The following is a 27,032-nucleotide window of genomic DNA, read 5'->3' as shown; positions in this document are numbered from 1 at the left end:
TTTAATTAGGTTGTCCAAGAAAAGAATTACAATTCTCCTTTGATCTTAATCATATATTCTTTTTGGAGCTATGGGCTATGCATATATTGAGCAGCACATGCCCCGGATCATTACAAGATCACCTTTTGTGTAGAAGAGAATGCAAATACGCTTGCTTGCTTGCTTGAAAGTAGGCAAAAAGGTAATCTGCTTGGGCTCCGTTGCCCCAAGCATCCGGCACGCGGCACGCAGTGGCCACTGTTGCCCCACTCCAACGCTCTTCTTTCTTTGACAACTCCGTCAGTCGATGCGTGGATAAGAGCATGCCCTCTTCAGAATTTTACCTGGATTATCCAGTGAAGGCTAGTGAATGAGGACTAGGGGGCATATGATTTCACTTTTGACCGTTGGTGGTGAAATTCTCTTTATCTGATACAGACACTTCACCAAGATCTTGCTGTCACACTCTAGAGCACTCTGGCCTGTCCCTTTTCTCTAGAAGAGCTAAGCTGTTGCCATTTGGAATTGGTTGATGTGTTCGCATGATGGGTTCATGTTCTTGCATAGAACCAAGTGGCAAGTGTGTGGATAAAGGAGTTCATATGCAGCTTTCTTAACCACAATCACAATCAGGCAAAATCTTATCGGTAAATAAAATTTACCAGAGGTCACTGTTAATTTATTAGACAAATTCAAACAAAAATTTAAATAAACAAAATTCAAATACTACTGATAAGTGGTTTTTTACTATGATCCATTCTTTTTAGAATGTAGAGACATTTATGAGAGATGATTTCAAATTCAAAATTTAGATTTACAACTTTAGGATTTAAAAAAGAAAGAAAATCAAAAGAGGAGGGAGGGATTTGAACTTAGGACCTCGTAGAAACAAGTGATGCACTCTACCAATATGTTAGATATTAATTTGTGCAATAATTTGTGACTCCAATATTATATACATTTTAAAACTCAAATTAATCTAAATTTTTTTAGACCGGTTTATTTTTTTAATGGTATCCAATGTAAAACCGATAAACCGGGTTTATCGTCGGTTTTCAGCCAGTAAAGTGAACCCTGAATTCACTACACATAAAAGCAAAGCCGCAACCCCATTAGCAAATGTCCGCCCTTCGTCTTGTTGTGCTCCCTTGGAGATATCCTTTTGGCCTATTATGGTCTTGAGTTCCATGAATTCCACTGGTGAGCAAGAACAAAGCCTGCAGAAGCTATGCTCTCTCAGTCCGTGTCGCTCTCGTCGCAACCAAGCCTTCCTTCTCTACCTTCCCTAGGCACCCGTGACACAAACGTAAGCCCTTCCCTCCATCAATGCGTCGCCTCCCTCAGAGGCCACTCGTCATACGTCTCCGCCCTCGCCGTCGACGGCGATTCGCTGTACAGAGCCTCGTCGGACGGCCGCATCATGGTGTGGCCATTGGACGACGCGAGTAGCAGGCAGGAACAGCAGGATGACGACAGTCGCAGCGGTACAGTCATTGCCTCGAGCAACAGCTCCGTGAAGTGTCTTCTCGCGGCGGGCAACGGCCTCCTCCTCAGCTCCCACCAGGACGGCAAGATCAGAGCGTGGCGGGTCGGCAGCCGGAAGGATGGGACCCGGCGCCTCGTCCTGCGCGCCGTCCTGCCTATCGTTGTGGACCGGCTGCGGACTTGCCTGCTCCCGTGGAGCTACGTGGAGGTCCGGCGGCATCGGAGGCGCACGTGGGTGCACCACGTGGACGCGGTCACCGCGCTCGCGGTGTCCCCGGACGGCGCGCTCCTGTACTCGGCGTCGTGGGACCGGAGCCTCAAGGTGTGGCGGCTGCCCGACTTCCGGTGCGTGGAGTCGATCGCGCCCGCGCACGACGATGCCATCAACGCGTTGGCGGTGTCTCCCGATGGGAACGTGTACACGGGCTCGGCCGACAAGAAGATCAAGGCGTGGAGGCGCCACGCGGAGCAGAAGAACAAGCACGTGCTCGTACAAACGATGGAGCGGCACAGGTCGGCGGTGAACGCGCTCGCTCTAGGAGTCGAGGGGAAGGTGCTCTACTCCGGCGCGTGCGACCGGTCGGTGGTGGTGTGGGAGCGCGCGGAAGGCGGCGCCGGGCGCATGGAGGCCACCGGCACGCTCAGAGGGCACGCGATGGCGATACTGTGCTTGGCGGCGGCCTGGGAGGTGGTGTGCAGCGGGTCGGCGGATAGGACGGTGAGGGTGTGGAGGCGGGAAGCGGGGAACACGGGGTACACTTGCCTTGCCGTCCTGGAAGGCCATGGCGCGGCCGTGAAGAGCTTGGCGCTGGTGTGTGGACGTGACGGCGGTTGGGAGGAGGGCTCGTCAGGTGGTGGTGGTGATGGTGGCGGTTCTGATCTTGTTTGCAGCGGCGCACTGGACGGTGAAGTGAAGATTTGGAGCGTGCTCGTTCCTTGCTTGCTTCAAAGATAACCAGGAGCAGTTCGTGTATACGTCAACGGCCTCATGTGCCCAGGGTCTTCTTGGATATCCAGATGTTGGAGCCGCCCACCGGCGCGTAGGACTGGGCGTGAGCGGAGCCTCGGTTGGCGTACGGGAGGTTGCAGGTGTACACATAGGGAGGTGGCGGCAGAGCGTGGCAGTACCAGTCGTCGTGGCTGAGGGTGGTGCGGTTCTCGTGGAACATGAGGCCGTCGAAGCCGTGGTAGCAGCCGCCGCCGCTGTTCTTGAAGTTGAAGACGGTGTCGAGGATGTAGAGGTTGTTGCTTTTACCATGCCCCGCTCGTTGATTCTGAGGGAGGAGGGGGAAAAGAGAAGAATTTTTGTTACCCTCTCTCCGGAATCCCTTGCAATCTTCTATAAAAACGAAAATTTCAACCAAAAAGTTTCTCCTAGTTTATGAATGAATTAGTGAATGAACGCATAAAAACGCACCGGTGAACTGTATGACGGACGGTGCTACCAGACTGCATTCCCAAGATTAGAATTCCTTCCGGTGGTAAGCGACTGCAAGGGAATGCATCCGGTGTTTATTTGAGAACGATCGATACATATGATGAATCAGAAGCAACTACGAGTCAATCAACGCGTAACTTCTTCATAAGCCCGCTCACAGCGGAAGCTGACGGAGAGGAATTTGTGGGGTTATATGAGAAAGCAAAATATAGGATTCTATCTAGAAAAATTCTCGTAAGACTTATTTATATTATCTATCTCTTGATCTAATTATTAGTCTAAAGAAAAGAGAGAATGAGTGAATACGTGAGAAGATTTTTCGTAGGATATGATCCTATAAAATTTGCTTCCTAGATAAGAGGGGGTGGATGCGGCAGCAATGGGATGAACGGGGAAGAAATATAACGGGGGAAGGTGCCCAGGGAGGCGAGCCTCGCATATACTGACCAATACACGAGATGTATTGATGGAAGCAAAGTACAACCTGTTCTGTACATTTCTAAGTTGGTTTCAGATTTTTCTTCAAGGCCGTCTCCGTTCCGAGTATGATATCTCCTCTGACCGAACTAAAAAATAGGTGAATTCAGATTTTAAATTATAACCCTCAAAAGGGTCTACAATTTTTAGACCAAAGGCAATGACCCCGCTTTATAGAAAACAAATATAGTCCACAACATTAAACTTGCTAACAGGAAAGCAAACTAACAAGTGTGAAACCACCTCTACCAAACATCTCCATAAAGAAACAACTCAAAACAACAAGCGGCAAGAGCTCCCTCTCAGTTTTTATACAAAAGGAGACACATACGCTATGCTATCAGAACCGAACTAGCCGATCCCAGAAGGGATCCAAGTCAACAAAAGATGCAGTTGGATATCATCCACCTCCTTCTTCAGTTTTTGCACTACATCATCCAAATTGTTCCGAGCGCCCACCTTAGCCAGCACCATCCACCTTCCCATGAACGAAATCACCCTGTATATGATCGCCTGAGGGGAAACGCAAATCTTGTTTTGGAAAACAAAATCGTTACGAGTTAGCCAAAGAGTCCAACAAATAGATCCAAGAAGAAACATAAGAAGCAAATGATCTTTATAACTTCTAGCATTAAGGAGTAACTCTGTAAAGCGCATCAGAGAATCTGGCAAATGAAGCCACTGAAGGGCATCACGGCAAACACACCAAACAAACTGAGCAGTAGGGCATTGGAACATAATGTGGTCCGCAGTCTCTTTAGCACCGCAAAGTTTGCAACAATCACCACCCTTCCACTCTTTGGCAATTAGCTGATCAGCAAAGGAGATCCTATTTTTTTGAAGGGACCATAAGAAGATCTTAATCTTTAGAGCCAGATAACAATCCCAGATCTCCATCATCCTCTCATCTCTAACTCCTGGGAAAGTAAGTGCTTATACAAAAAGGAGGTGTTGAATTTCCCAGATTCATTCAGGGCCCAGATGACAGAATCATGTTCATCAGACAAGTTAATACTACTAGTGGCAGACAATAAAACCTCCTATTCTTTCACTTCCTGAGGGCCAAATGATCTTCTAAAAGTGAGATTAGTGGAACCCTGACCAAGGACTTGACGAACTGTTGCATCTTGTTGGAAGCAGATGTTGAAAAGTTTTTCAAAACTGATCTTAAGGGGACATGAGTCCAACCAAACATCATGCCAAAACCTGATTTTCTTTCCATCCCCCAAAATATAGACCAGACCCAAGGTCGTATATTTCTTAATAGCACACAAACCTTTCCAGAATTGAGAACCTATAAATTTATTACAACTGAAAAAACCTCCATCTCCTAGGTATTTATTCCTCGAAAGGTCACAAGCAGGGCCCCCATCACCTCTTTCCAAATTCACAATCCATTTGGATAGAAGGCAAACATTCATCACTCCAGTGTCAGTAAAACCCAGTCCAGCATATTCCTTTGGACTAGCTAAAACCTCCCACTTAACCATATGATACCTCTTTTTTCTGCCCTTGTCCATGCCAAAAGAAATTTGATCTTGAGGAATCCATCTTTCTGGAAGAAGATACATCCGTATAGTGTAAATAGGGATAGAGCTCAGGCAGGATTCAATCAAGACAGTCTTACCACCAGAGAAGAGGTACATGCACTGCCATGTACCCATCCTCTTTTGAACCTTATGCCCTACAAACATCAGCTCTTTAACTCTCAAGCAATTATCACTTACAGGAATTCCCATGTACTTTATAGGAAAGAGGCCCACTTTACAATTAAACATGTTAGCAACTCTAGTTTGTTCCATGTCAGAAGCACCCACCACCATCACCTCACTCTTCTCATAGTTGATTTTCAGACCAGACAGACTCTCGAAGCAATAAAACAGGAATTTTGTATAAACCACTGACTACTCATCCAGCTCTAAAAGAATAATAGTGTCATCTGCATATTGAAGGTGAGTAATGCCCTCAGGGATCAACTTAGTTATCAGACCTTTTATCAGCCCCTCTTTTTTGGCATTGTTGAGAATAGCATCGAGAGCATCTGCCACCAAATCGAAAAGAAAAGGGGAAAGGGGGTCACCCTGTCTCAAGCCTTTGAAGGTTCTAAAAACTCTCCAGGGGAGCCATTGATATTAATGTCAACTCTACCACCCTCCACCGCTTGCTTGATCCAGTCAATCCATTTATCTGGGAAAATTTTCCTTCTCAGGACTTCCTCTAAGAAACTCCAGCACACCTTATCATATGCCTTTTCAAAATCCAGTTTCAGGATGATCCCTGACTTTTTGGTCACTTTCAGTTCATGCAGGACTTCATGCAAGATGACAATACCATCCAGAATATATCTCCTAGGAATGAAGGTAGTCTGGTACTTGTTGATGGTTTTATCTGCTAGAGGAGTTAGCCTCAAGGTCAAAACTTTGGTAAAAATCTTGTAGTCCACATTCAGAAGACAGATAGGTCGATAGTGTTTGATATTGTTAGCCTCTTTCAGCTTAGGAATAAAATAATCAACCCATAATTCAATCTATGGAGGTTAAACTCACCTTTATGAAACAGGTTAAGCATCTCTACCAAAGTGTATTTCAATTGCTCCTAAAAATATTTATAGAAAGAAACTGAGAACCCATCCGGGCCAGGAGCAAAAGTGGATCTCATCTCTTTAATAGCTTTCTCGATCTCATTGACAGAAAAAGGTTGAATAAGACTATTAGCCTCCTCAGGTGATAAAGAGCCACTTTCAGACCAAATATCAGCCGATAAAGTCAGACCTTCTCTGTTTTCCTTACCAAATAAGGATTTATAGTAGCTCTCAATATAATTCTTTAGATCTGTTGCTCCTGAAATAACTGTAGCACCATCTTCTAGAGAGAAAATGGAACATTTTCTTTTCCTACCATTGACCACCCTATGGAAAAAAACCAGTATTAGAGTCCCCTTTTAGAATCCACCTGATTCATTTTCTTGATCACAGGTATGTGCAATCAATCAATGGTTTGTCAAATGAAGATGTATTTGATGAATCAAGTATGTAACTCAAGTTCGATCCACTATCTTATGCAAAAAAAGTTTGTATGGTGAAACAAGAATATTTGCCTAACTCAACAATTGAGAGACGTTTTGGGCCATCACAGATGCAACCAAGATATTATTTAGATCACTGTTACTCATCATTTTTGTCCTCCATAAGACTGGATTCTATTTTATAAACCTAAGTCTTGACACAATGTTGATCACCGAAGAAGGCAGGTTCAAGGTGAAGAAAATATTCATTCACTTGAAGCGTACATGACCAAAAGGTCAAGGAATTAATCAAGATTATGTTGTGGTTGTTCAGCTAATGATGACCTTACTTGTGGTGCAACACAACATTACTAGTTTGAAGCCCACCTCGGCCCATCCAAGGCCGATGCATTTTCTCCTCGCACAAGTCTTCCAGAAGCTAATACGTTGTGAATATTTCAAAAGTATGAAACATGAGAGTGATTTTACCTTTTTTGTTGATGGGTTCTACTTAGCAACTAGATTAACTTTTAGTCAAAATCATATCTTTTGAAGGAATAGCTAGAATTATTTATACTTTGGTGAGAACAAAAGACTACTCGTATAATCGTTTTACTCTGTTTCCCTTTGGATAGGATCTTGTACCGTTATGTGTACTAAAATTTGAATGTTTCACAATTTAGATAAAATGAAATAAACAACAAAAATATATCTAGTTAATTTTGAAAACAATGTTCATCTGTATGCATACCAATAGTCCAGACAACTCATTCGTTAGTTAGAGTCTATACGGCAAAAATATTTACTAATAAATGCTTTATTTCAAAATGATATAAACCAATTATTTTTCCTTGATCAATTCTGCCTCCATATGTATAATACTCCATCTATTTCCACAAGGCGCATCTTGATTGACATATATATTAATGAGGTTATAAAAAGAAGAGAATGCTAGAGGGAACTGAACATGGTGTAAATATCTTGGGAATATGATAGAGAGTTAGAGTGAAATATGAATGGTTACTCATAAACTTTCAAGAGACATGAAAAATAAATGAGGCCAAAAGAGAAAATATCTCTCTTTGAATTTGCAGTTGCAGGCCCGCCTTATATTTTCTTAATAAGAATGAAAAATTATAGGACTTAATTTTTTGAAATGGAGGGACCGAGGGAGTACTTTTTCCCTGTGAAAATGGAAATGACACTTAGTACTTATCGAGATTTGTTTGGCTGAATATTTCCTAATTTACTATTGTTACCCTAAATGTTATGAGATGATGAGTACTATTTAACTACTCATTCACACATGCTTGTGTGGTGTTACTGCAATTCGCACATGCATAATCCATTTTATTTTCAATACATCCTTGATCCTTCTGCTTCTGGGAGAAGTTGAGGTGGAGAGACCACCGGAGGAAGGCGGAGGGGCAGCCAGTAGGTGGGGGCGTGGGGAGGTGGTGACAGCCGGAGGGGAGGCAGAAGGCCAGGGGGGATGAGGTGAAGGGGCAAACGGAGGTGAGGCAGAAGGACACCAAGGAGGTGGGTTGGGTGAGAGGATGAGAAGGCAAGGTTGAAGATGAGGGCATTTTTATCCAATACACACTGAATTCATGCAAAATATGTATGCCAGTGGCATCATTAGAAATACAAATAATGAGCCATGATTCCAATATCGACCTTTGTAAAGGTATTTTTCAAAACAGGCAAAATCGTGATAGCATGGATAAATCTAATTAACCTTATGACATATGGGATCAACTGCCACATAAGCTAAAACCACCTTAGAAACCACTTTGAAATGACGGAGGGGATAATTTTAATGGTTTTTGAGTGATTGGGGAGAGGGGGGGGGGTAACATTTCTGGTTTTTGAGTTCTTGGGGGGGTAAATCAGACTCGGTGACAAGTTCAGGGGGTGAATTGAACTTGTTCCTATTATATATGAGTCCACTTGCACATATATATTTTTGTTATATGGGAACGTTTTTTTTAGGTGAATTGGTTATGATATGGAGTGCTAGCATTTGTTTTTGCATTTGGATCAGATAATCTTGGTAGTATCCATGTTAGAAACTCTGTTTAGATTTCTTATGCGGAAGTGAGTTTTTCAAAATATGAAATCAGCAGGAGCCGACTCAGGCTCATGGCAGGTTGGACTTCAGCCCAGGCCATGGGTCCAATTTTTAGTTATATTTACTATGTAAATAGTAGATTTTTTAGGCCTAATCTAAAATTTGAATAGATCAGTCTGGGGCTTGATCCATAGCTGGTTCCGCATCTGGAAATCAGGATTGTGAACTGTTGACGGTTCTTGATGAAACAATGAGAATAATGCTATGTATATGTAGGAAGTTGTGGGAACAGTGAAGTTTTATAAATGAGAACTCCCGTAGCCCTAATTGCATGTGGATGCTATCGCGGAAAAATGCTCTCAGATATAAGTCCTTATTGGTGAACACAAATGTTCCTTTTAAAAGGACAGGGTAGCTCTGATGCATATCTATATATATGAAACAGCAAGTTAAGTTTGCATTATAGCATTTGTTCTACCAATTGTTTCAGTATGAGTTTTTTTGGTCCATCTTTATTGATGGACAGGTGCAAATCATCGCCATTTTATAACTCGGTGTCAAAGATTATGACACAATGACCCGATGAATTTTCATGCTAATATTTTTCCATGAAACTTTGAATTAATTGTATTCATCTATTACTGACATGAAGGATACTTACTTTTTTTTTCTCTCGAAAAAGGCATGAAGGATACTTACGTATTATTCCAAAAAGGCAGTATTCTAGCAGTGTGAAATGTGAATATATAAAGCGTGTATACTTTGATAGCTTGTGCCCATCTCCGTACCGTTCAATTAGTACTCTTTTACTGTTCTGTAATGACACTAACTCTCTTGTGATTTTGCTGAAAATTTTCAGGTCTGGTGCTATGGGTTATCTTGGAGGAAAGAAAACTTGTGTTCCAGTTTCAGTTAAGAGACAGGTGGAGGTTTACTTATCAAAAGATTCTTAATTGGTGACTGTGGCCCAGGGAAGAAAACCACATCAATTACCAAGACAGGTCTGGATGCATGATGAAATTAGTGGGGCTGTATGCAGAGTCATTCTGTTCTGCGGTTTTCGCCATGTGTTCAGCAGAGATACTGGACATCTATTTTCATCCGGTTGCATATCCTGCGCCCTTCACAAGAAAGAGTAGCTGACACTGAGCACGAAATCATGTGGTGATAGATTGATCTCCTGGTGCCAACCGCCATCTGCGCTGCGCGATCTCTTTGGAGCGCTTTCTTTTACAGATTTCCTCCTCATCAGTCGACTGAAGATTAGTGTGGGGGTTTTGCTCCAGGGAGATTTCGTCAGCTGCCGGGCTTAGAGGGATGGCTTTGGAAGGCGGCCGGCTATGTGGTGGCGACGGCCAGCTGGTGGGGTGGCGAGGCGGGGCGCCGTCGGCTGCGGGTGACATCGGTGCGGTGGGGGAGACAAGGAAGCGGCCCGGCGATGACGGGCTAGCTGAGGGAGAGAGTGGGCGGCCAGCGCTGTGAAGAGAGAGAAGGAGCGATTTGTCTAGAGGAAGAAGAAATCATGAGGGCGCTAGGATGAAGATCGAACGGTGAAGAATTGTCGACTGTAAATCCAATATATTTCAGTCGATTGAGATATGGCAGCTCTCTTTCTTTTATCCCATTTGCCATGTAGGTAGATGCAATCTGCCAAGCCGTGGACCACATTGATGTCAATCATGCACCATCTGCTGTTGTTCAATCCATTTTCAGTTGTAACCCGACAATTGTACAGGCAAGCAGTGGGGCCTTGAATCTGTTTGTGCACAGCACCCTACACTGTGCCTGTTGATTTCCTTGTTGCGTTAGAGAAACTTATCGTTCTGGACCACGTTGTGTGGGATTAGTGGGAGCATCTGCTGGGAAAAGCTGAACATTTGTTATCCTTCACTCAGTAGCAGATTTAGTAAAGTAGGTATCCAATCAAGCTTTTTTTTTTCTTTAAACGAACTGTCGGTTAAACCGTATAGTAAATCAAATTTAGATCAAATCTCAGGATAGTCTTAGACCCATCTAAACTCTGCCACTCTAGATCTGCCACTACTTTCACTGAGAGTTAATCACCGTTTGTAAGACAATCTTTGTTTGCAATGTGGAACATGGTATGGGTGAAACAGAACTCGAGTTTGCACTCAAATTCAGCTGCTTTAGACAAGCCAAAGTATGAACAGATGTTCATCAGCCCCTAGTTTTCTCTTTCCCCTTTAACCCCTTTCAGTTGCACTTACGGTGGAAAAGTACAACTAAAGATTGGTTTTTAAAGAAAAATGACTAAATTTTCCACTAGAGTAATTGTGAAGTACAAAGGTATATGTCTAAAGCTGAATCATGAGATTGTTCAGTGATTAAAACTGCTTGCTGCAATGGTACGGAGAATTTAATTTTAACAAAAAAAAGGTTTAGTCGAAATCTATTAAGATTCAGTCAAAATAGTTTAAGGAAGTCCACACTTTCTTAATAAATCAAGTGCAAAGTTGTATCAGGCATCACACTGCATCAGTGATGAGTGCTAGTCCACACTTCAAGTCCTTCACTGATCCGTCCCCACCTGTCCTCGAACGCCCACCCACTCATTTGATAGTTTAAACGGTTAAACCTGGAGAGCGGCACGACAACAACGATTTTTTTAATAATGTTATTTTATTGAAAATTTGTAAAAATATAATTTAAAATAAAAAATTGCAGATATAATTGCCAATCAACAATTCAATTGTTTATTAGATGACTAGTCAATAATTAAAATGTCAACATCCCATTTGACAACATAGGAGAGAGCCTGTTGGCACACAAGAACCAACCAGATCTGTTAACACTTCGTGTATCACCGACATGACCTATTTACATACGGTATGCCGACATGTTTCGCTCTTCAGTGAACTTTGAAGAAAAACTATAAATCGAGCAGTTGAATCTGTTAGCACACATAGTGCTAACATGTCATGTCAGTTTTTATATGTTGAAGCCCTTATGTCCAAATCCACGTGTGTAAAGAAGATGAGATGTCAAAACATTCACATTGCCGATATGTGCGATAATCGGAGTGCTAACTAACACATATATCTGCAATTTTACAATTTTAAATTATATTTTTACAAATTTTTAATAAAATAATACTATTATTTAAAAAAGATTCCGACAACGACATGGTAACGGGCACCATGCTCGAGCGGGGCACCGCACCGCCACCTCCCCGTAAGACGGAGCCAGGCAGCCCACTGCCCGCTGGGGCCCACACGTCGGCACCTAAATTAATTCGCCCTCTCGCTCGCGTCTCCCTCCTCGTGTCCCCCACCCATTTCGTCGGCCGCGCTTTGCTTCCCTTCTCCCCTCGCCTCGCCACACCGAATTATCTGAAGCCACGAATCCACGCCGCCTCGAGCTCGTCAGCCGGCCTTCCTGACGGCGAAGCCCTAGCGGCTGCCGCCCTGCCGTTGACCGGAGCTCAGCCCCCACCGCCGCAGACCGCGGCGGGTGGGCGTGACCCGAGCTCCTCACCGCCGCTGTAAGATCCGAACGGTGTCTAGATTTTCGGGGGTTGGGGGTGGCCGGTTTTGGTTGACGTTGCGGCGGCGGTGACCATGGCGGGGCCCAAGTTTGGGTCGTTCAAGGCGGAGAAGGGGGACTCGGCGGCGGCTGCCGGCGCGGCGGCGCAGAGGAGGGACCCATACGAGGTGCTGGGGGTGGGGCGTAATGCCACCGAGCAGGAGATCAAGAGCGCCTTCCGCCGCATGGCCCTCAAGTAAGTATGCTCTTCGATTTGGACACTTCGCGTGCTGTTCTTGTGCTCAGGAGGGAAAGATCGTGTTCAAAATTTCTGTGAAATAGTTCGTATTTTATGCTAGTTTTGTTCGAAGTTTGAGTATGCTGTTTAATATTTGCTTATTTTGAATAATTTTCCCTCCTTCTGCAACCACAGAAGAAAGCAGTTTTAGGGAGCCTTTTGAATCGTGCATTAGGTTGAAACAACAAACAAGGCTTTGTCCTGAGTTGGTCTAGATAATTGGTAGTTTGGCTACCTTGTTTCATGGTAACTTGATGGACGGAAAGTGCAGCTGTTTGAGTATTTTCTGGTAAAAACTGCCCTGTAGGTACCATCCAGATAAGAATGCAGACGACCCTGTTGCCTCAGAGAAGTTCCAAGAAGCCACATTCTCGTACAACATCCTTTCAGATCCAGATAAGAGGCGCCAGTATGATTCGTCGGGATTTGAGGTGATTGATGGCGTGTTTTGAGTAGTTTGAGCTGATTGTTTTCGTGTGACTGCAATGGTTTTGTTACTGGTCAGGCCATTGAAGCAGATAGTCAAGAACTGGAGCTGGACCTATCAAGTCTCAATACTGTAAATACAGTGTTTGCTGCTCTATTTAGGTAGCTTTTTGATGATATATAGCTGCTTTATTCAGTATTATTTGCCTGGTTATGTAATGATACTATGTTTGTGTAGCAAGCTAGGTGTACCAATCAAGACCACTGTTTCAGCAACAGTTTTAGAGGAGGCATTGAACGGGTCAATAGAGATTTCTCAGCTTCAGCTGGGAGAATATGTATGTAGAAAGGTTGGTAACAATCCAGTCACTTCTTCTCCGTGCATTTTCTTTTACTAGTTTGTAATGTATCATATGTCTTACACATGTTGGCAGGTGGAAAAGCAGTCAGCTCACTTTTATTCTGTGGACATAACAGACAAAGAAGCCAAAATGGGCTTAGTGTGTAGAGTTCATTCAACTGCTAAAAGTAAATTTAAGGTTAGTGCCAACTTACCGTTAGCATTGATCTTTTATGACCTTTTGACCACATAACCACTCCATTACATCAGTTATTGCCTTCTCTCAGTTGTAAACATAATATTCCACAAATAAACTATTTTCTTGTTACTTACAGAGTTGGCTATGTAACCACTCCATTTAATCAGTTAACTGATTAGCATTGCCTTCTCTGTTGTAAATGTAATATTCCACAAGTAAATTATTTGGTTGTTATTTACAGAATGGATTATTTGTTACATTTTGACATTTTTTTGGGGTATTATGTGCTATTAATAAATGAAACAGCAATTATGCACACTCTCTAGAAGAATCTGCGCTGTTTGTTTAGTGAGAACTGTGAAGATGATTGAACTTCCATTGTTATTAATTAACTCACGATGATTGGTAGGTTCTCTTGAGTAATTGATGTTATCATGGCATAGAATATTTAAATAATCAAGTACTTGATATATTGTGTAATGGCACTGTTGCAAGTTTCCTCACATCTCTTCACCTAAGGCATATTTTTTCCCTCTTCAGTTGCTATATTTTGAGCCTGAAGAAAATGGTGGATTAAGCCTTGCTTTACAGGTATGTGCATTGTGAGTCAGCTAATCATTGTAAGTCCAAAGTAAAAAAACGGAAGTTCTATTGATTACTAGTTTATCACCTGCCAAACATGAGAGAAAGAGATCTTTTCTTATAAGTTTAGATCTTCTTGATTTGCTGTAACCTTGGGCTGAGGGTGCCGTGGAATAGTTATAGTGTATTGTACTGCCATAACTGCATAGTATGTGAATACCAATGTATCTTTGTTTATCCCTGTAGATGTGTTTGGTAACTGTTCTTTCTAAAGAATTGATTGCGTGGGCCAAGTGAGGCCCCCGACATGATTACTATTTGACAGTGCAGTAATATCTTTGGTTGTGAAATTTCTCATCCTGACATAATGAGTTAGTTTCATCTTTTCTCAATCTCATGGGGTCAATGTTGTATTGGATGGCCTGTAGGAATTACTTTTGTGATTTCATGTAAATGTCAAATATGTTCCTTAGACTCATCTATTGGTTCAGAGATACTACCAGGGGCCTTGACCTTACACATTTTCCTGCATAGTCCCCCAATAACTGTGTTTACCTTAACCGTTAACCTTAATCAACTTCGTATTAAATGCGGTCTGATGATCCATCTAGAGGCTTGTATAAATTTACCGGAGTACCAAAATAGCTGCTGCCACTCCATTTTGCTGCAAATTAAACAACCAGTCAATTGGCTGAAGCAATCTGATTCTGATCGTGGCACACAGTGAGCTGTTGTGCAATGCAGTAACTAAGAGAGAACTGTAATATCTGGCCCTGCAAGGATTGATACTGTATGAGGGTATTACTTCCACTGTTGTGGAGTTAAACTAATATACAAATGTTCGGGGTACTAGAACTAGGGTTTACAAATTCGTTTGACAAGCGAAAGTCGAAGGTCAACGAATTCATGATTTTCGCGAATATTGGAAAATGCGGTGGAAATTCGGTGAGAATTCGGCCGAATTCAACTGGTCAAACTGGTTTGATCAAGGCAAAATTCGGCTGAATTGACCATTTGGTAACCGATCGAATTCAACTGAAAACCGATCGAATTCTACCAAAAACCGATTGCATTTCCCGCATTTCGTTTGTGATCGAAAACCGCTTGAATTCCATTGAAAACCGTTCGGTTTTATCGAATTTTAGTAAAGTTCAAGAAAAACTAAAAAATAACTCAACCTTGTAAAATCGATAACTAATTCATCTGAGCTTCAAATCAAGTGAAACAAATTTTGTTGGTTTCCTTGTGACATGATCTACAGGATAAAAGTTTATACTCATGAAAAAGTTGTATATTTTCTGTGAGAAAAAATATTTTCTAAACCTAATTAAATGCATAGTCAATTATTTGCTAATCCAAATATCATGAAACCAATTTTTTTAGTCTTGTTACATGATCCTCTATCTTCTAAAAATACATGAAATCATGAAATAGTTATTGTAACGTGCAAGATTGAGTAAATGTGTTGCAACTAGATTAATTCATAAATAATCCATCACACCCCCAAAATTAGTGAAACCATTTTTATTAGTTTACTTAAACAATGCTTTGTGTAGGAAAAATAATAGTAGACATGAAAAAGTTAATTACATTGCTTTTTCTTGACATGTTTACTTTATGCTTGTGAACTTTGTAAAAATCATGGAGAAATTAAGAAAACTCTAAATGAAGTGAAACTAATTTTATAGATCCTCTTAAGGTATACCCTACACACAAAAAATATGTTTTTGCATGTTAATATTTTCCTTAACGTGAGTTAATAAATGAGCTACACGCTTTTAAAGCACGCCTTTTCTTTTTATCCAAACTTCTTCTCCATGAAATATGATGCAAAGGACATTATTTTTAATTTTTTTTATAGAAGGTCTTAGAATTGTCTCTAGTATTTTTAGAATTTTTTTGTGATTTTTTTTGAATTTTTCAATTCAAATTTGAAAACCGGTCGAATTCAGAATTTGGTGCAGACTGAATTGACCGGTTTTCGCAGTTTTCATCCGGTTTTCAAAGCATTTGCGAACCCTGACTAGAACCACTTTATACAACTACACAGGCGTGTGTATGCATGCTGACAACTTAATCCTGAACCCTGACTAGAACCAGTTTATACAACTACACAGGCGTGTGTATGCATGCTGTCAACTTAATCCTGCATGTAGTTGCGGTGTTGACTCACATATCATGTCTAGGGAACCAACCCCACGAACTCAATTGAGCCCTATTGGATAAAGGGAGAGACAACCCAAGCAGTTAGTATGCCCCTGTATGTACGTGGGGCCTTACAAGAGCATACAACAGATACATTTTTAGAAAAGAGCTTCATAGTTACTAACTTATTTCTGAAGTTACTGCCATGTCTGAATTAAATATACGCTGTTTGACAATCTTAGGTTCTTTTCAGCATGATTTTAGCTAACATCTATCAACCTTGTGCAGGAAGATAGTGCAAAGACTGGGAAAGTTACTTCTTCTGGGATGTTCTTCCTTGGCTTTCCTGTGTATCGATTTGAACAAAATAATTTGGTGAGTATACAAGTTAGTGCCTTTTTGCCTCTCATGTGTTTCTTTGTGGACTGTCTTTAACAAGCTCCAGTTACTACTAGGCTGCTAGTGCGAAGGATCCTGATAGTGCATTCTTTAAAAGATTGGATGGCTTTCAACCATGTGAAGTAAATGAACTGAAAGCGGGAACCCATTACTTCGCTGTCTACGGTACATCATTGTCTGCTGTATGCCATATTCAGTTATCCATGGCAATATACAATCTATTGAAAATCAATCATTTTTTAGGTGATAATTTCTTCAAAAGTGCGAGCTATACTATAGAGGTTGTATGTGCTAAACCCTTCTCTGCTGAAAAGGAGAAGCTACGAAGCGTGGAGGCAAAGATACTCGCAAAACGATCTGAGCTGTCTAAATTTGAGTCTGAGTATAGGGAGGTAAGGACTTCACTTTTAAATGGTTTGTTTTTGCATGTTCTCTATTTGCACGTACAGTGTTAATGTTCAAAATCAGCATTGTAACAGCTGAAATTGGCAGGTTTTAGCAAAGTTCACTGAGATGACCAGCAGATACTCTCAGGAAATGGAAACGGTATGCGTACTTATGAAACCGTCATTTGTGCTTCTCACCATGGTCTGACTTTTCACGTTTTCTTTCGTAGATTGATGAGCTTCTAAAGGAAAGGAATGCAATTCATGCATCCTATACCAACAACCCAACTCTGCAGCAGAGTTCCAGTAACAACAAAGGGAAATCACCCTCTAAAGGGTCCAAAAGTGATGATGACCAAACTGTAAAGAAGGAAAAGAAATCAAAGAGTCAGCCCAAGGAGGGATCCAGAAGTGATGATGAAGGTCCTAAAAATAAAAAGGAAAAGAAACCTAAAGATCGGCTTCGAAGGAAGAAGTGGTTCAGCATTCATTTGAAAGTGGACAAGAGAAGGCCCTGCTGAGGATTTTAATGTACTGGCCCTGCTGAGTATTTTAATGTATCGTTTCACTGTTGTTTTGTTTTGAGATATCACCTCCAGTAGGTGTTCCCAAGAGCTTACTGCTCTCAGGAAACAAGAAGCAATTCCCATTTGACCACCGGAAACATGCAGCCTTGTACATCTACTCTTCCCGTGATTGTACTACCATTTTGTTTCCTGAAAAGTCAGGAACCTGTTTCAGAAATGATGTAAAGAAATGTACCACGTAGTTTTTGGGACCCTTATTGGTATTCTGATACCGTTGTATTTCGATCTTAAGTTAGACGGTTACTGATGAATGTACACAAGAGGTATTACTAGTGTGTAATGTTGTACACTGCGGCCAGAATTCAGTTCACATTTGTTCAATTACTGTCCAGCGTGATCTGTTCTGAACTTCTGATGCTGTGATCCATGATTTAACGATAAATATTTTATCCATTTTTTATGAGGCAATCTATCGACGTATCATGCTGTTTGAAACTTTGTGCCTCATGTCTTAATGAAGGAATAACGTTTGATGGTTTTTTCTGACTTGTATAGTTTTAAACGATAGGCAGCCTGTATCCAATAGCTGAACTATCAATAAAACACGTTACTTAAAACATTTTTCAGTAACAGGAACGGTGCAATTAACTTGATCGTTATTGTTTCAATAGCCGATAATTTATGGTTTTCTAGGTAATATCGTATTCTGCCACAAAAGGCTCAGATCCACAACATTTGAAGGTTGGCCGTAAGCTAAATGTAGTAAAGACCAGAACGAGAGACACGCGTTACAAGCAGCCGCTCCCCTCTTCTTCCCCCGCGAACCTCTCCCCGCCGCTCGCTCGCCTCCATTCGCTCTCCTCCATTGCCTCCAAGAACAGCCGCTCCAACTCCTCGCATTTCTTGGACCAGTACACGCACGCCTCAACGCCAGGAGGGAACCTACCAAGAACCATACGCACAGCGACGTACCAACACGAGATATCAGCCATGCGCCTGTCCCTCCTCCTCCTCGTGGCCGCCCTCTCGGCCGGCGCGGCGCGCGGGCAGCCGCCTGTGCCGGTGCCGCCGGCAGGAGGGAAGCTGACGGCGGAGTACTACAGCCAGTCGTGCCCGCGCGCGGAGCGGATCATCGCGGAGGTGGTCCAGTCGAAGCAGATGGCGAACCCGACGACGGCGGCAGCCGTGCTCCGCGTCTTCTTCCACGACTGCTTCGTGAGCGGGTGCGACGCGTCGGTGCTGATCGCATCCAACCAGTTCGCAAAGTCAGAGCACGACGCGGAGATCAACCACTCGCTGCCGGGCGACGCCTTCGACGCCGTGACGCGCGCCAAGCTGGCCCTGGAGCTGGAGTGCCCCGGCGTGGTGTCCTGCGCCGACATCCTCGCGCTGGCGTCGCGCGTGCTGGTCACCATGACCGGCGGGCCCCGGTACCCCGTCCCTCTGGGCCGCAAGGACTCGCTCTCCTCGTCACCAACGGCGCCCGACGTCGAGCTCCCGCACACCAACTTCACCGTCGACCGCCTCATCCAGATGTTCGCCGCCAAGGGGTTCACGGTGCAGGAGCTGGTGGCGCTGTCCGGCGCCCACACGCTAGGCTTCTCCCACTGCAAGGAGTTCGCGGACCGGCTGTTCAACTACCGCGACAAGGGCGGGAAACTGGAGCCGTTCGACCCGAGCATGAACCCGTCGTACGCCAAGGGGCTGCAGGTCGCGTGCAAGGATTACCTCAACGACAGCACCATTGCGGCGTTCAACGACATCATGACGCCCGGCAAGTTCGACAACATGTACTTCCTAAACCTGCAGCGCGGCCTCGGCCTGCTCAGCACCGACGAGGAACTCTGGACGGACCCACGTACCAAGCCGTTCGTGCAGCTCTACGCCGCCAACGCCACCACGTTCTTCGACGACTTCGGCCGCGCCATGGAGAAGCTCAGCTTGCTCGGCGTCAAGACCGGGGCCGACGGCGAGATCAGGCGGCGCTGCGACACCTACAACCACGGGCCCATGCCCAAGTGATGCGTGCGTGCCTTTCTGCCGATCGATTGATCGGCGTCCGAGCAGTGTGATACGACGACGAATGCGTTGCTTGAGCACTTTTCGCCTTCCTGCAGCGGTCACGATGGTGTTAAGATTCGTGCGGAAATGTGTTATGTCCTTTTCCCGTTGGATCGCGTGATTTAGTCCTAATCTGTGTGCTGTGAAAAACAAATGACTTTTGATTGTTATTTGTAAGAATGAGTTCGTTTCTTCCTTTCATTCATCTTTGCGACTAAATCATGTGTATTCTCACGCATATCATCACATTGTTGCATTTTTTTTTGTTCAAGTAGAACTCTCTTTTAAAATATGGATCCCTTTAAAATATGACAATGATTCGATTCTTCGTTTCTGACACGTGACTGCGATTGATTACATGGACTACGGCCAAGGCCACGGCAGCATGTTAGCGCGCTTCTGATTGGTTAGTTCCTCGGGCGTGCACGTCATAGGTGAACTGAAGCCGCCAAACCACCTAGCGGATATTGCAAAGTGCACACGGGTTCTTGTACCGTGCCTTTGATGAAAGCAATGCTGCACGCTTCCATGCAAAGTTTAGTACTCATAATACATAAAGCTACATAATTAGCATTAAGAAAAAATTATAAGTATTGCATTTCAAAGATATTTTTCTAGATATTTGTTGAAATGCTTAAGGATATCGACATGATAAATTCCAAATAGTGTATTATCATAGATTGTCCTAATTTGGCTCGTCAAGGCTTGGCTAGCGATGTGAGTGTATAAGTGAATTGTTTATTTTTTATTAGTTTAGATTTTTATGAACTGGTTTGATGTATGCAACTCAATATGATATCAAAGACAGATATCTCGTGTTCAAGTCCTAGCAGATGCAATTAAACAAAAATTGTAGCCAGCTCCTATTTTCATGTTTGAGGCTTGAGAGAGCCTCAACATGATGGGAAGTGTTGAAGTATAATTGAATTGTCCACCTTTTCCATCAAATTAAGTTTTTAGATAAATTGATTGGTGCATGCAGCTCAATAACAAGAGACAACCTTGATTGGAATGTCAAAAATAACATGATCGTCCCATGCGATTACTATTGCTCATTTATTATTTTGTTTTACAAAAGACATTGGAATAGTAAAGCAATGAAAATCATGAACAGGTTTGCATGTACATTAAAACCAAGTGTGTAGCCTTATTTGGTATCGCCGAAGCGGATGATGATAGGAGGTGAAGGTTAGGGTTTAATTGTATGTGTGTGTTAGAAATGAGTTGAATACTAGCTAAATGGTGGGTGATAACAATGATGTAAATGTCGTTGGAAGACAGTGAGAAGGGCGTGATGGTCGGTGCAAACCTGCAAGTGTTGGTGAGTAAGCCAACCCCATCACTATAGCGGTGGTGGGAAATAGAGGGGACAGAGTGGAGGTGCTTACCAAAGTCTAAGAAAAATCGTAGAAAATAACTAAATGCATATAGGATGAAATGAGGACAGCAAAAAGAATGATAGACGGTTGCGTTATCAGACACAAGTGCACCCAAATGCTATCAAGTGCATGCATGCTTACAAATCATGTATATGCTCTCACAAATAAAAAAGAGTAAATTTTATAAAACTACATATACTTCGATAAAATTATAGTAAATCTATGGATTTAAATGATAGTTTTACAAAAATCAATTTTATCACAAAACTACAGATAGTTTGACAAAACTACATATTTCATGTTGATTTTACCTCGAAACTATAGATACTTTGGTAAAATTATTGTAAAACTACAGATTTAAGCAATAATTTTACAAATACAGATTTAACGTCGATTTTAACGCAACGCTACATATTCTAAATGAGCTGTTTCTAGCCCCGTTACCATGACAACCGGGGCCCGCTTGCAATCTCACAGCAGCTGTAGCTCATGAAACGAACTGTCTGAGAGTTCATATGAATGCATGTGGGGCCAATTCATCATGTAACAAGTATGCGATAGAATCTATAGTTCTACGATAAATTGGTGCTAAATTTATATTTTCGTGAAACTGTTGCTTAAATCTGTAATTTTGTGATTTGCAATAATTTTATCAAAGTATATGTATTTTTATGAGCTCTCAAACGGTCTATTTCATGAGTTGGCAACTGCTATGAGACTGTAAGCAGAGTCTGATCGTCATGGTAATGAGGAAAATAACAACTCCTTTAGAATATGTAGTTTTGCGATAAAATAGGTGCTAAATCTGTAATTTTATGAAATTGTTGCTTAAATATATAGTTTTACGATAATTTTACCAAAATATATGTAGTTTTACGATAAAATCGACACTAAATCCGTAATTTTATGAAATTATTACTTAAATCTGTAGTTTTATCATAATTTTGTCAAAGTATATATATTTTTATGATAAAACTAGTAAAAAATCTGTAGTTTTGTAAAATTATTTTTTAAATATGTAGTTTTATGATAATTTTATTAAAGTGTCTATAGTTTTACCAAATTTACTCATAAAAAACATGGCGTTTTTAGGTACAACTTCAGGGGCCTTCTACCAAAATCCCCGATGCTTCGATCGGACCCGTATGAGGTGAACCCGATCCCCACCCAGGCGGCCAGTCCTCCATCGTCGTCCCGTCCCACCCCACCGCGCGAAGCCCCCATGCGATCCCCTCGACAGCCCCGCCCCGCACCCGCGCGGCTCGTAGCCATCGCGCTTCTCCTCGCGGCTCTCACTGGTGGCGCGGCCGCGGGCGCCATCGGCGGCGATGGGTACGGGCGCGCGAGGAGGCTGTACATGAAGAACAAGGTCCAGGAGATGTGAGTACTCACTACTCAGCTGCACGCATCTTTCTTCGCCGTTTACGATCTTTGAACTGTCGGGTTCAGTTTGGACTGTTCAAAGATTCGATCTTGTTGTGGGTGTATCAGTGTTTGCGTGATGCGCTGAACAACAAGAGAAGCTTTTTAAGCTCTGTCTCGCATACATTCACGAGTTACAAGCTAAAGTCGTAAATTGAGTAGAAAAGATGCAAACTTTGTTCAATTTGTTGAGACAAGTGCCCACATTTCCAGCTCACATGTCTCTAGAGAAGGTACCAACTCTGATGTCGGAGTGACTGAGTGATGCTATGTTGGAGTAATGCTATATGGAAAATTAAGGGTTGCGGTAATAGATATGGCAGCAAAATGTTTGTGCCCAAGTGGTTAGAAAATCTGACAGACCTTTCGGACCTTAGCCTGTGGCTGCAAGGATGTTTGTCGCTGTTTTATTCTTCCTTTTGATGAGATGAATAGCTTCTGATGAAATGAAAGGCATTTACTGAATTATCTTGTCAATGAATCACTGCATAAGCTCTGTAGAGTTTCAAAAGTTGGCATCTATTTTAATTTTACATTAGCGAGGCAGAGTACAGTACCCTGACCTTCTGTCAAAGATATTTCTCTCTTTGTATCAATTTAAAGTTCTAAACCAACGCCACTACAGCATCACATGTGCCCACTAAAGAGTTCAAGATAGCCTAGTCGCTCTGCATATCAATGCTCCTAACCTGCCTATTGTTGCCGCCATCATGGCTGATAACCCACATAGCCGCATAAAGGTGGGTGGCCACTTGCTGACCACCAACCACCATTTAGAATACTAGGGCGATTACTTGTTGTCTTAGTTCTGTTGTTTGTTGAAATATGTTCTTGTACTGATGTACTTCCATTCTTTTCAGGTTCTACCATGCTTATGACAATTACATGGCTTATGCATTCCCTGTATGTTCATCATCCATCTTACGAGTCTTTAATAAAGTTTAGTTCAATTGCTCATGGAATAGTATAAGCTGATGTTATTTCTTGGTACTTTTCAGCATGATGAATTGAAGCCACTTACTAAAAGTTTCACCGACTCCCTTAGTGAGCTTGGCAACCTAAATGTATTAAAGTATTGACAACCTACATGTTTCAATTGGATTATAAAATTCTTAAGAGACCACAACTGAATATCACCTTTTGTTCCTTTCTTGCAGCTTGAACACCTGCCACAGGATTATAATGGATCAGCATTGACACTGGTTGAGTCATTATCAAGGTACACTTCATGATGCTGTAATATTTCTTGTCACTTTGAGATTTGTACTGCCTTTTTGTTGTTCCAAATGTGAATTTTGTACTGCCTTTTTGTTGTTCCAAATGTGAATTTTGTACTGCTTCAAAAGACACTTTTATTCGTAAGATTGATAGGTAATGCCTCTCTGTTTGGCTCATGCAGTCTTGTTGTCTTAGGTAACCTCACAGAGTTTGAGAGAGGAGTTCTCTGGCTTTCAGATAATCTAACATTTGATGTTGATGCTCGGATTAATCTTTTTGAGGTAATGCTATTTTATTATTGTCATCACAGAAACAATTTCAAGACTAAAAGCAGCGCTGCCTTTTCTTGCTTGTTTTATTTTTCTTATGCAGTGTAACATAAGACTTCTTGGGGGGCTTATTTCTGCCCATATTCTTGCAAAAGACTATAGCAGTCAGCTTAAAGATGGACTATATCAGGATCAATTACTACATCTTGCTGAAAATTTAGGCAACCGTTTTCTGCCAGCATTTGAGACACCTACTGGATTGCCATATGCATGGATCAATCTTAAGGTTCATTTACAAATCTTTGGCTTTTCTCAGATGTCAGATGTATGCTTCTTTGCAACCGTATCTTGTTTGAAACAAAATAAGGCAGAAAGTATAAAACTATGACAATGATACGTTATAGTTTTGTACTCCTTAGTGTATGGGCACATGAAACAACATCATTGGATTATGTATGCAAGTCCACTGGTACATTCAGCAGATCAAACTGACAAAGGAACGCCTATAAAGAGTTGCTACATTCATCTGAAATCAGACTATAACCTTACTCTTGGTGCTAAAAATTCACAAGTTAATGACATGCTCGTTGTGCAAAATGTTAAAATTTAACAGTGTTTACTTAGGATAACCAGGAGATTGCATGCTAACAGCTAAGAATAGAGGAGATAAGTGGCAAATCATAAGCATGCTATGTGGACAATGGAGAACCTTCGAATAGTTACTTTCTTTCCCTTTTTGGAGAACCATGTTTTGGAACTACTTATAGAACTAACATGTGTTACAATTCTGCAACTCATGACTTTGCACAGCTGCTGAGCTTATGTTTTGTCTAAAGATTTGTTTTGATGATATGACTACTTTTTCCAGTACGGAGTGATGGAGAATGAGACAACTGAAACAAGCACATCAGGGTGTGGTGGGTGGCAAAATATTCTGTTCACATGTTCCTGGGTAAATGCATGATCTGTTGGATAATATGGGTTTTGTTAAGTATTCTACACTTCTACAGGTTCCCTTATCCTTGAAATGGGCGCATTGTCACGTTTGACGGGTGATTCTAGATATGAAGCTGCAGCTCTTCGTGCTCTTCGCAAGTTATGGAGCATGAGAAGTCCGCTGAATCTAGTTGGTACAACACTTGATGTGTTAAATGGCAAGTGGATTGAATATTCATCTGGCATTGGTGCTGGTAATACTATCCATACTCACCCACGCAAATAATTGAGTGTGTGCTTGTGTGATGTGTTTGTTAGCCATGTGTGAGCATCTGTTGTTGTATATGTCTGCAGTGTCACATTTTTAGTGCCTTTATTACTCAAAGAAATTAATGGTCATCATGGAATTTTTTTCTAATTAGACATTTAGACAATATACTTGTTTGAGACATACTAGTGATTTCTAGTAACATGATTGCAGGAGTCGATTCATTTTATGAGTATCTGATTAAAGCATATATACTTTTCGGAAGCGATGAGTACTGGGATATGTTTCATCCAGCTTATCTTGCGGTGCAGAAGTATTTCCGACACGGCCCTTGGTATACCCTTTCTTCATGGCATTTATTTCACCCGACTTAACTGTCTCTGGAGTATGCTTCTATTGCACAGTAATGATCATCAATCTGACAGGTATCATGAGGCTGATATGAGGACTGGAGAAGCGACGCACTGGCAACTAACTAGCCTTCAGGCCTTTTGGCCTGGTCTTCAGGTTTGCTGAACTCCATACCTTGGATGAGTTATTACCTTGTGGAATTCATGTGTTATTTGCGTACTGCTGTTATCATGAACAGACGCTTCTAGGAGACGTTGCTTCTGCAAATCTGTCACACCGTGAATTTTACAACATATGGCAAAGATTTGGTGTGCTACCTGAAAGGTACTGTTGACTATTTTTATCCTAGTATTTGTTAATACAAAACTAATTATCCTGTTGACCATTCATGTGTAATGAGGAAAATATTTTATAATAACTATCTCAATATGTAAAGAGGCATAGCGCAGATATGTGCATAACAATTGGGTGAAAAGTTGCTTCTAGATTCACACTCAATTACATTATGTATTTTGCAGGTATCTTTTGGACTATGGAATGTTGCATCCTACAGAGAAGTACTATCCCTTGCGTCCTGAATTTGCTGAGTCAACATTTTATCTTTATCAAGCAACCAAAGGTGCGCTTGACAACAAATCCCCAAAAGGATCTATACATTACACTATCATTATGTGTGGCTTGTTTTCCAGTCATCCAGAGGTCGTCATATACAACATTGTTTTTTTTGTGTTTACTTGATATGTCATTGTGCTGATTCTAGAGACATTGTTCACTGCTATAGAAATCATCCGTTCAACAACCTTTTCTTTTTTCTATCTCCATCCCCTGATTGCTGATTTTTTTATATAGATCCTTGGTACCTAGAAGTCGGTGAAGCTATTGTTGGATCACTTAATTACTATACTAAAGTGGATGGAGGTTTTGCTAGCGTCAGAGATGTTTCAACAATGAAACTTGAAGATCATCAACACAGCTTCTTTCTTTCAGAAACGTAAGCTGTTAGTTTTCCTCTTGTTTCTTTGTGGAGTAGCAGTTAGCAAAATAGTTCATGCACATCGATTAAGTCGATCGCTTTTAACACGGCACTTGATAACTTCAGGTGCAAGTATCTTTTTCTTCTGTATGACGATTCATTCTTGAGGAACCAAAACTACATATTTACAACAGAGGGTCACCCCCTTCCAATAAGAAGCACATGGCACGAGAAATTTCCTGCAACACATGTTCTCAGCAATTGGTCATTTATTAAGGTGCTATTTCTTCTTTCTGGCTTCTTATTTCCATGAGAATCGGTCTTCAGATTAGTTGATTTGGGGAATATTGGCATTGTATATGACACCAAGGGCTTCTCTGCAGGATGACAGCCAACCTGTTCGTGTGAGTGCGCTATCGTCTCTGGTTTGTCCAGAGACAATTTTCCGAAAAAGCGTTGGCTCCCCGTGGGAAAGTGCTTGCCATGTACCGGATGTGCACCCTAGCCACAGATGCAGAACTGATGATGACTGCGGGATAGAGTCAGTATCATGCAGGAAGAGGACCTGCAGTATGGCTGGCTTCTGTGGCTTATGGCTGGTGGTTTATTAGCATCTTGACTTGCGGAGGATATACTGTTTTGCCATTACTTCACAGGAGGATGAAAATATGGTGAGGAGCTTGGAACAGTCGGCCTGCAACTGTACATCAGAATAGTGATATACCATGATCGCAAATTTGCGGCGTCTCAAGTGCTGTTCAAATTCGCCTTAGTGTTGTTGACCAGTACATTTATGCAGATGTAACCGTATCTTGATGCATTGATCTGAATTCTTTTTAACACCGCTGAACACCCTGAATTTTTCATATCGTTTACAATGATATAGGTAGTATTGATTCTAGTATTCTGGGGTACAC

The 27,032-nt window shown here is 42.0% G+C and overlaps 4 protein-coding genes across 5 annotated transcripts; all 4 read left to right on the top strand.

The window, feature by feature from the left end:
• The first annotated feature begins 1,090 nt into the window (after nt 1-1,090).
• LOC133921274 (protein JINGUBANG) lies at nt 1,091-2,810 on the top strand. Its single transcript, XM_062366080.1, has one exon. The coding sequence runs from the start codon at nt 1,208-1,210 to the stop codon at nt 2,417-2,419; it is 1,212 nt and encodes a 403-aa protein (XP_062222064.1). The 5' UTR covers nt 1,091-1,207; the 3' UTR covers nt 2,420-2,810.
• An 8,909-nt stretch (nt 2,811-11,719) lies between these two features.
• LOC133921273 (chaperone protein dnaJ 16-like) lies at nt 11,720-17,619 on the top strand. 2 transcript variants are annotated; one of them, XM_062366079.1, is made up of 11 exons: nt 11,722-12,192; nt 12,542-12,665; nt 12,740-12,822; nt 12,899-13,010; nt 13,095-13,199; nt 13,740-13,790; nt 16,215-16,301; nt 16,382-16,490; nt 16,569-16,717; nt 16,818-16,871; nt 16,942-17,619. In XM_062366079.1, exons 1-11 carry the CDS (start codon nt 12,032-12,034, stop codon nt 17,230-17,232), a joined length of 1,326 nt encoding a protein of 441 aa, XP_062222063.1. In that variant the 5' UTR covers nt 11,722-12,031; the 3' UTR covers nt 17,233-17,619. The 2 variants fall into 2 exon arrangements, with proteins under 2 accessions (XP_062222062.1, XP_062222063.1); XM_062366078.1 differs by having other exon boundaries at nt 11,720-12,192; nt 16,382-16,717.
• A 498-nt stretch (nt 17,620-18,117) lies between these two features.
• On the top strand, nt 18,118-19,359 carry LOC133920375 (peroxidase 31-like). Its single transcript, XM_062364994.1, has one exon. The coding sequence runs from the start codon at nt 18,229-18,231 to the stop codon at nt 19,258-19,260; it is 1,032 nt and encodes a 343-aa protein (XP_062220978.1). The 5' UTR covers nt 18,118-18,228; the 3' UTR covers nt 19,261-19,359.
• Nucleotides 19,360-21,813: 2,454 nt separating this feature from the next.
• On the top strand, nt 21,814-26,996 carry LOC133921272 (alpha-mannosidase I MNS5). Its single transcript, XM_062366077.1, has 15 exons — nt 21,814-22,058; nt 22,961-23,003; nt 23,099-23,164; nt 23,258-23,319; nt 23,500-23,599; nt 23,691-23,873; nt 24,456-24,504; nt 24,598-24,777; nt 25,005-25,125; nt 25,217-25,298; nt 25,381-25,466; nt 25,661-25,761; nt 25,992-26,133; nt 26,242-26,392; nt 26,499-26,996. The coding sequence occupies exons 1-15, from the start codon at nt 21,901-21,903 to the stop codon at nt 26,724-26,726; spliced, it is 1,752 nt and encodes a 583-aa protein (XP_062222061.1). The 5' UTR covers nt 21,814-21,900; the 3' UTR covers nt 26,727-26,996.
• Nucleotides 26,997-27,032: the final 36 nt, after the last annotated feature.

Source organism: Phragmites australis, chromosome 6, assembly GCF_958298935.1.
Source record: "Phragmites australis chromosome 6, lpPhrAust1.1, whole genome shotgun sequence".
Lineage (NCBI taxonomy): Eukaryota > Viridiplantae > Streptophyta > Magnoliopsida > Poales > Poaceae > Phragmites > Phragmites australis.
This window is presented reverse-complemented; position numbering and strand designations above follow the sequence as displayed.